The sequence below is a fragment of the Camponotus floridanus genome, unplaced genomic scaffold (assembly GCF_003227725.1).
Source record: "Camponotus floridanus strain SB8 unplaced genomic scaffold, Cflo_v7.5 scaffold116, whole genome shotgun sequence".
In the NCBI taxonomy this organism is placed as follows: Eukaryota; Metazoa; Arthropoda; class Insecta; order Hymenoptera; family Formicidae; genus Camponotus; species Camponotus floridanus.
Genome location: NW_020229233.1, coordinates 610286 through 621213, shown reverse-complemented (window position 1 = coordinate 621213; position 10928 = coordinate 610286). Strand labels below are relative to the sequence as shown.

The 10928-nt window shown below is 26.0% G+C and overlaps 1 protein-coding gene across 1 annotated transcript; it reads right to left on the bottom strand.

Moving 5' to 3' along the window:
* Window positions 1-2451: 2451 nt before the first annotated feature.
* LOC112639896 lies at window positions 2452-7314 on the bottom strand. The gene is made up of 3 exons (XM_025415206.1): window positions 7133-7314; window positions 3863-4060; window positions 2452-2485 (listed from the first exon to the last, which is right to left on the bottom strand). The coding sequence occupies exons 1-3, from the start codon at window positions 7266-7268 to the stop codon at window positions 2475-2477; spliced, it is 345 nt and encodes a 114-aa protein (XP_025270991.1). The 5' UTR covers window positions 7269-7314; the 3' UTR covers window positions 2452-2474.
* Window positions 7315-10928: the final 3614 nt, after the last annotated feature.

The following is a 10928-nucleotide window of genomic DNA, read 5'->3' as shown; positions in this document are numbered from 1 at the left end:
TCATTATAATTGTATAGGACGAATGTATTCCGTTAGTCCAACACAAATAGAATTATTTCATTTACGATTATTGTTACTCACAGTAAAAGGGGCCACAAGTTTTAACGATTTAAGAACTGTAAATGGAGAATTTTGTCAATCATTTTCAGTCGCATGTTTAGCTTTAGGTTTGATCGAAGATGATGATGAATGGAAAAAAGCTATGAATGAAGCTGTTGGATGGATGATGCCACGACAACTTCGTAGACTATTTGTACGTATATTATTACATTGTCAACCATTACATCCTGAAGAATTGTGGGAAAACTTTAAAGTAGTAATGTCTGAGGATTATATTCAACATTTTGGTATATTACAAGGACAAAATAAAGCATATGTACAAATTAATATAGTATGCTTCGTGCTGAAGGTAAAAGTTTTGTAGATTTTCCACAAATGAAACAATTAACAGAAATGATGAAGAAGAGAATTGCATGATATTTGAAGAAGCTATGGAAATAGGCACCAAACAATATAAGCAATTAAATGATAAGCAGAAAGAGATCGTCGATCTTATATTAAATGAATTAAATAATAATATTACTTCAAATAATTGTTTTTATATTGATGGTCCAGGTGGATCAGGTAAAACATATATATACACAACTATCTATTATTTAGCTAGAATTAGAAATAAACGTGTATGTACAATGGCATTTACGGGTATTGCAGCTACATTATTACCTTTTGGAAAAACAGTTCATAAGATATTTGGATTACCAGTTCCATTATTTGCTGATTCATCATCAAGTATTAAAATTCAATCAAAAGAAGCTCAATATTTAAAAGAAATTGATATTTTCATTTGGGATGAAGCACCAATGGCACCACGATATGCTTTAGAAATAATGGATCGAACATTGCGTGATATTATGAATAATGATATTCCTTTCGGTGGAAAAATTGTTTTATTAGGTGGTGATTTTAGACAACTTTTGCCTATTAAAGTACATGCTACTCGAAGTGAAATTGTAAATCTTTCTATTAAGTGTAGTTCTCTTTGGAAGTATTTCGTAAAATTCTCTTTAATACAAAATATGCGAGTTCTTCCAGAAGAAATTGAATTTGTAAAGTTTTTATTGAATGTTGGAGATGGTATATTAAATGATCTTAATGATAATATACAAATTCCTGAATGTTATATAGCGTCTATTAATGCTGATATTGTGGAAGATATATATGGTGATTTAATAAGAAAAAAAGAGTTTGTTAAAATGTCTAAATGTGCCATACTTTCTGGAAGAAATGTTGATGTAGATGAAATTAATAAGAAAGTTGTGGAATTATTAGATATAAATGATGAACGAATTTATACAAGTGTAGACACTGCTGTAAATAATGACAATGGTGACATGAGTGAAACATTGTTACCAGAATATTTAAATAGTTTATCTCCATCATCTCTTCCTTCTCATGAATTACGTTTAAGACCAAATAGTATTATTATGTTAATTAGAAATTTAAGTATCAATGAAGATCTGTGTAATGGCACTAGATTAATGATTATAGAGCTTACAGATCATTTATTAAAATGTAAGATTTTAACAGGTGACAAAACAGGAGACATTGTTTTTTTGAATCGTATAACGTTATATTGCGAAAATGTATTTCCTTTTACTTTTTCTAGAAGACAATTTCCAATAAAATTAGCTTTTGCCATGACGATTAATAAATCACAAGGACAGACGTTTGATAGAATTGGATTAGATCTTCGCAAAGATGTTTTTAATCATGGACAACTTTATGTTGCTTTTTCGCGAGTTCGTTCTTGGCAAGCGTTAAAAGTTTATCTTGGTAATCAACGAAATAACAAATTTGTTAAAAATTATGTATATAAAGAAATTTATATTTAATTTTTTGTTTTTTAAATGTGAAAAAAACAATTTTGTTAAAATAACAATAATAATAATAATAATTTATTCAGCGAATATATAAAAATTTTTTACAAATATAAATTTTAATAATAGAAAATTTTACATTTTATATAAAAGTTTATTTTAATATTGGAAAATTTTATATTTTATATAAATTTGCTTATAAGAAATAAATATAATACACATATAAATAAATATAATACATAATCAACATTTGCTTAGTCAATTTTTTTATATGTAATAATTTGTATAAAATTATAATATAAGATGTATAAAACAAAATATGATATATTAGAAACTTATAATAATAAGAACTTATTATATAATATATCAAAGGATAATTGAAATTGTGTAGTCGACCAAACTAGCCAGAAATATAGTTTATTAATATGAAATATAATTTGACCATATGATTGTGGTCCTTATATAATATATAATACTTATTATAATATATAAAAGAAAGTTATTTAATAATATATTTATATAATATATACGAAAAAGTTATATAAAACAAGTTAAAATAACAATAATTATGAGTTGGACGTGGAAGTTGAATTTCTCTTATTCTGATCCTGTGAAAAAAATATATAAATTAATTATACATATATATATATATATATATATATATATATATACACAGAGTGTCCCAAAACTCATAATCAATCTTTCAAAGACAGATTCCTGAGATTTGGAGACGATTTTTCCTCAATGAAAATGTCGATATGAAGGCCATTATTTTTTGCATGTTTCCACTTTTTGTCATCATATATCTTTACAATTAAGTTTTAAATTAAAACTCAATTGAAGTAAACTCTATTTAAAATTAATCGAAGAATGTGGTTTAATTAATATTTTATTTCTACAAAGCTTAGTTTACGAAAAAACCCTTATTTCCAATCACTTATAATTCGAAAATTATTAGTGCTTCGACATTTTCGTTGAGGACAAATCGTCTCCAAATGATCCCAGGAATCTGTCTTTGAAAGATTGATTATGAGTTTTGGGACACCCTGTATATGTATGTGTGTGTATGTGTACTATATAATAATAATTATATGATTATATAATAATTATATATAAGTATCAAAATGATGAATATTATTAATTGTAAAAGTAAAAAATTAGAGTGAAACTTTAAGAGTTTTACTAATCTCTTCAACAAGTTTTATTAAAAACTAATAGTTTTAATATTAATTATAATAATTATACCTGATTAGTATTAATTATACCTGAAAGTACATCATCTATTTTTCTTTTCAAATTTTTAGTTCCATTTATTAAAGTTAAGAGTGGCATGTGCCCTGCGATTTTTTTTATATTTTCTGTATTGTTGACAACTAAATATGATGGAATAACTAAAAATTATAAAAATATTAATAAATAAATATAAACAATATAAATAAATATATAAATATAAATATATACATAAATATAAATATATATATATATATATAATATATATGAAAATATTTTTAATAAATTATTTAAATGAAAATATTTTTAATAAGTAATTACAATTTTGTAATATTATATATATATATTGTATATATATATATATATATATATATATATATATATATGGGGCATTCCACGCCAAATCGGACGGTTTAAAAAATTTTTGTTTTTGATTTTCTTAATTTTTAGGTATTTTTTAGTACCCCTCAAAAGAGGCTTCCTGGTAACTTAGAGATTTTTTTGATTTTTTTTCGATTTTTAAAAATTAAAAATTTTGAATAGTTAATTACGTATTATATTTATTTTTTATAAGTGAAAATTTATAACTTTTATAAGTAAAAATTTTATATTTTAAAGGTTTGAAAATTAAAAATTTCATTTTTTTAAATTAAAGATCTTAAAATGGCTTTTATTCTTTATATAAATTAATTTTAATAGTATTTAAACAATTATAAGAATAAAATAAGTAAAAATTAAATAGTTTAGTTTATTACCTGTAGTTTGCATGATACCAATAATTTCTACATGATCACCTTTTCTAATATCAAGTAAAGTATAATCATCGTTACTAAAATTTATTACATGAATTTCCAGTTTGAATGTGCCATCAGTTATTGCACCACATCCAATAATTTTGTTCATGTTGTTGTTATATACTTCAGCAAAATTCGTCTTTACGTATCCTCTCAATACTAGAAATATTTGACGAATATATATTAACAAAAATAATAATAATTCCCAGACAGCACAGGACATTCTACGGACATTCATTTTATGTCCATTTTACGTCTGCACGTCCATGGACATAAAATAAACGTCCATTGTACATCCGATTTAAGACATCTGTTAGTAGTCAATATTTGGACGTCCACAAGATGTCCGGTCTTGGAGGTCAAAGTTTCTCGCGAGCACGCAAGCATGTATTAGTTCGTTCGTTTACCGCTACGTGACGTGTGATGCACTATCTTTCTCGTATTTAAGTTTTAGTTATGAGAATTATATAAAGTTTGCAAAAGGTAACAAATAAAATTAAAAATGTATTGTTCAATTTAATTTCTGACCTAAAAGCACGGGTTTCGGATATTAAATTGATTTTATAAGTCGGGCAAGTAAATGTCCTGCAAATAAACGAAAATAATTGTTCATTATTTATTTAAGATGTAAAGTGCAATATGCAAGTATAAATTATAAATAAATTTTTTATATAAAATTTTTATGTAAAATTTTATATAAAATAAATTATATTATTATTTAGGGATTGAAATATATATGTTTCGTTTAAAAATTATATGTTTAGATCATAAAGATTGTTCTTTTTTCACACATATAATATACATTTTTTTTTAATTATCTGTTTTATAATAGTTTTGTGCAAAAAAAGTAACATTTAAATAATATGTGATATTGCATTAATGTATATGTGATATAAATTTTCTTTAATAAATGTATTGCTTAAAAAAATATATATTTTATCTTTTTAATGTGTAAATTCAAATTTTGTATGTAATCCCTTTTTCATCTCTTTATTATGTCCATATAAAATCCGTTTTGTATATTTGTTATTGCTAATTTATGTCCAATAATCGTCCATCGGATGTCTTTTGGACACATCAGGGTTTAAATTATGTCCTCCAATTTCATATTCGGATATGCTAAGGATATCCACTGTATATTTGAGGAACATAAAACGGACATTTTATGGATATTTTCAATATCCTTCAAGGATATTTGTAGAATATTTTATGAATATCTGTGTGCTGTCTGGGTTATATATAAAATATATTGTTCTATTTTAAATAAATATAAGAAAATTCTAAAAGATATAAATAATATTTTATATTATATTATCAATAATCCTGTTATTATTTTTTAATAAAATTTTTGATTTTATATATATATATACGCCTATATTATATATAGAGTGTCCGAAAAACTGCCCGCAATACTTCGAGAAGTGATTCGGGACCGGAAAAAAAGATAAAAAGCTATATAAATATAAGTCCTGAAAAATAACTCATTTCTTAATTATAATAGTCATCTTTATATTAAAAACATTGTAATTTAATTTTTATAATTATAATAATCATAATTATAGTTTATTTCATAGTATTTTAATATAAATAACTTTATTGTGTGTGTAAGTATGAATATGTATGTGTATGTGCAGTGTATCCAATAATAACTACATTATCTCTCTTGTATACAGGGTGAGGCATCTAAAACAGGCCACCTGAATAACTCCGTTGGTAAGCCGAATATAAAAAAATTGTTCAGACAAAAGTTGTATGGTTTCAAGGGGGACATATGATGGTGTCATTAGTTTAATCTTGAAGAGCCACCCGAAGGTCACGTGAAGGTCAGCTCCAACTTTTTAAATGGGACACCTTATATGCTTTTGCATATTTTTGTAGCTCATCTCAAGAGCTTTCCAAAACACTACAATTATGTTAGTTTTCATTAAATACTTTCCAAGTTATGAGGCTTGAAATCATTTTTTAATTTTACATAAACCGTAAAATATCTTGTAAAATATTCATTTTTCGATTATTTTACCTTAATACTTTTATGTACAAAATAATGAGAAGAATCAATTGGTGTAAAGAAAACACATAATTGCTTCGAACAAAAAAATGTAATTTGCAATTAACAATTACATTTTTTTGTTCGAAGCAATTATGTGTTTTCTTTACACCAATTGATTCTTCTCATTATTTTGTACATAAAAGTATTAAGGTAAAATAATCGAAAAATGAATATTTTACAAGATATTTTACGGTTTATGTAAAATTAAAAAATGATTTCAAGCCTCATAACTTGGAAAGTATTTAATGAAAACTAACATAATTGTAGTGTTTTGGAAAGCTCTTGAGATGAGCTACAAAAATATGCAAAAGCATATAAGGTGTCCCATTTAAAAAGTTGGAGCTGACCTTCACGTGACCTTCGGGTGGCTCTTCAAGATTAAACTAATGACACCATCATATGTCCCCCTTGAAACCATACAACTTTTGTCTGAACAATTTTTTTATATTCGGCTTACCAACGGAGTTATTCAGGTGGCCTGTTTTAGATGCCTCACCCTGTATAAAAGAAGTTAAACAGAAAAAAGAAGAATTTTTTATCATTTTATGATTCTTACAACAATTAATGAGAAATTAATTAAGAAAAATTCACCAATTTACGTAAGTATTAGTTCGTGATGAGAAAAGACAGTCCATTATTACTATATAACCGTTATCATTTATAGAGCGTTTCTTTTAAAATTTTAACAAATGTTTCGCATAATTGTCTTAAATAATAATAGAACATATTATCTATGTTTTAAATCTTTTAATAATTTAAAATCAAATTTGCATGGATCACTTAATATCTGAATCATTTATAACGAATAAATTTTTTTCTGATATCATCTAAATATCAATCATTTTCATTTATTTAATTTTTTAAAACTATATTTTTTAAATAGATTTCAATTATTCAAAATTTAAAAACAACCAAATAATTGAAGTTTATGGAAGAATAAGTAGAATAATTAGTTTAAAAAATAATTTTAAACAATTTAAAATTTGAATGTTTGATATGTAAACGATTGATATAAAAAAAATATTTATTTATTATACTATATTTATTTCAAATTCTAATAACGTATTAATTAAAAAAAGGTATATGGATTAAAAAATTATATGAAAAATATTTATATATTTTTATATTTATATTATAATATTATATTAATAAAAAAAAGAAATTATATAAAGAATACTCACTAATGCGATTTTTTGTAGCATTTAATACATCAGATAATTCAATTGTCTTAGGTGTGGTATCTACTATTTCCATTGGTTCAAATTTTCCAAGATTTGAAATTATTGTATTTGATTTTATTAATAGCTCATACGGCATATTACCATTGTTGAATTGAGGTATTTTTGGCGGACGTGCCTGAGTACCATCCAAATGAATAATCTATTTTATGAAATGTATTTTAATATTAAAAATATAATTATACATATATTTTACATAAATTTTTAAAGAATTACAAGTTATAAATTAAATATTTTATATTTTAATAAAATAATAATATTTAATAAAATAATATAATAATGTGTATAATTATATTAATATAAATATCGAAATTAAAAGATTATGAAAAGAATGATAGATAAAATACACACATTATATTTGTTTAAAAGTATAACACTACATATGTAATTTTATTGTAATTATTATGCATATTATTATTAATATAATAATTTTTATAATATATTGTTATGTTATAGATTATGTTATATAATATATTCTTTGTATTATAATATTATTAATATTATAGATTATGTTATATAATATATTCTTTGTATTATATATATTATAAAATAGGATTTTTGGGTCAAAAATTATCAATGAAAAATTACATATTATACAGGGTGACCGTCGATTTTCGACCAAAATGAAATAAATAAGTAGATTGGCTCGAATTAAAAAGGAATGACCTGTATTGTTTTGGGATTTTCGCAATAATTAACGAAATATTAAATAAAAAAGATCGGCCAATCTGCGTGAGTAAAAGCGCGCGGCGACGAGAGTCGTCCCACCGTAATTCGATACTACGAGCGCGGCGAAGCGGTGGGCGGGTCGCTCTCCGAGACATGATGGTGGTTTGCGATATATCGCAATACCGCGCCGAAAAATGACCCGTCCCCCCTTTTCGTGGCGAGAAAATGATGCGCTATCATTTCCACACCACCTTGCGGTAGATAGCATGATGCGCTTTTTTTATAGTGGTTTCCCCCATAGGCCTATTCCACTCTCAATTTAAAAATTATTCAAAATGCCATTTACTATACGCTGAATATATCGTAAATGTAAAAAATTAATGGACAGTACCTTTACAAAAATTGATTTGTGGTTGAAAATCCCTCGATAAAATGTATTGCACACGTTGATAATGTGATACGATGATAAAATTCTTCAAAAATCTTTTCTTCATCTCGTACACGAAGACGCACTGCTGGACCGGTTATCCCGATATTATGCACGATACTCAGTTTCACATAATTATTGCACAACACGTAAAATTGTACGGCCACTTGGTTTTCGTGCACGCCCGAGAAATGATTCCATGTAAATTGTGGCCGCGCGATGAATATTTTCTCCCGCTAGCCCGTATGCCACAATCATGTCCGTATATTCCTGCGGAGTATACTTCATTTTCACTGGTAATTAACTGCGCGAATATAAGATTTTTACTAAGCGTCTTAGCTCTCGCACGCTGTTACCAGACTGCGTACGCCAGCAGCACGCAACTACAGCTGAGCGGACATGTGAATGTAATCATAGTGCGCAGGCGTCGAACTCACACGTACGCTTACACTCCCATGTCCGCTCAGCTGTCAGCTGTAGTTGCGTGCTGCTGGCGTACGCAGTCTGGTAACAGCGTGCGAGAGCTAAGACGTTTTAATAAAAATCTTGTGTTTGCGTAGTAAATTAACAGAGAAAATGAAGTGTACTCTGCAGGAATATACGGATATGATTGTGGCATACGGACTAGCGGGAGAAAATACTTATCGTGCGGCTGCAATTTACATGGAATCATTTCTCGGGCGTGCACGAAAACCAAGTGGCCGTACAATTTTACGTGTTGTGCAATAATTATGTGAAACTGAGTGTCGTGCATAATATCGGGATAACCGGTCCAGCAGTGCGTCTTCGTGTACGAGATGAAGAAAGGATTCTTGAAGAATTTTATCATCGTATCACATTATCAACGTGTGCAATACATTTTATCGAGGGATTTTCAACCACGAATCAATTTTTGTAAAGGTACTGTCCGTTAATTTTTTACATTTACGATATATTCAGCGTATAGTAAATGGCATTTTGAATAATTTTTAAATTGAGAGTGGAATAGGCCTATGGGGGAAACCACTATAAAAAAAGCGCACCATGCTATCTACCGCAAGGTGGTGTGGAAATGATAGCGCATCATTTTCTCGCCACGAAAAGGGGGGACGGGTCATTTTTCGGCGCGGTATTGCGATATATCGCAAACCACCATCATGTCTCGAAGAGCGACCCGCCCACCGCTTCGCCGCGCTCATAGTATCGGACTACGGTGGGACGACTCTCGTCGCCGCGCGCTTTTACTCACGCAGATTGGCCGATCTTTTTTATTTAATATTTCGTTAATTATTGCGACAATCTCAAAACAATACAGGTCATTCCTTCTTAATTCGAGCCAATCTACTTATTTATTTCATTTTGGTCGAAAATCGACGGACACCCTGTATACATATTATGTGAAATATGTAATGAATTATATATTATACACACACACACATGTGTGTGTGTGTGTGTGTGTGTGTGTGTGTTGTGTGAAATATACATGTACAAATGCTATTTACGATAAAGAATAGATATGTTTATTTATATATATCTGTAACGTATTTGTATATATCTCTAACGTAATATATATAATATATATAATATATATATATATATATATAATATATATAATATATATATTTCATTTGTATATAAATTCACAACTTAAAAAGAATTTTTATTTGTAAGTAATTTGTTTAACACAGAATGATTTATAAGCAAATATTAACTATTATTAAAATCTAATGTGATGTATAATAATATGTAATATACGTAATGTATAATAAAAACGTGAAATAATAATATATAATGTATAATAAAAATGTAATAAAAAATGTATAATAATATGTAATGTATAATAAAAACAATGTATTGAGAATAAAAGTTAAATATTAAATATCAAGAAAAGAAAAAAATATAGATCTTTCTATTTTTCTCTCTTTTCCTAATGTTTAATATTTGATTCTTATTTCTAATATTTATTTTATATTACACCAATTGTGTCTATAAAATAACAAAAATACTGTTAGCGATAAAAGCAATATCACTGTGTGTATATATTAAATTAATTGTAAGATAGAACGACTTGATTCAAAATCAAATAATGATGATTTAAATATTTCTTTAGACAGTAGATTAAATATAACGACGTATATACATGATCTTCTAGACTATCTTTTTTACATTTTTTTTGACACAAAGAATACGCACATATGAAGATTCATTAATACTTATAAAAATTTATAAAGTTTACATTTTATCGTAAATTGCATATTATATGTGTATACAGTGTATATGTATATATATTTTTTTCCTCTTCTAATAATTTATAAGAATTTTTTAGTAAACATTTTCATTTTAGATACTTATTATAAATAAATAAATAAATATATATATATATGTATATATATATATATACATATATATATATATATATATATATATATATTTATTTATTTATTTATAATAAGTATCTAAAATGAAAATGTTATATATATATATATATATATATATACATATATATATATACATACATATATATAATTTATTATTTTTAATAAATCTTTATTTATTAATATTATTTTTACAACTATTTAATTTGTAATTTAATTTCAAAATAACGGAAGATGCTAAATTAAATAAGTCAAATTCTCCTCAATACGTACATAGAATCAATATTAC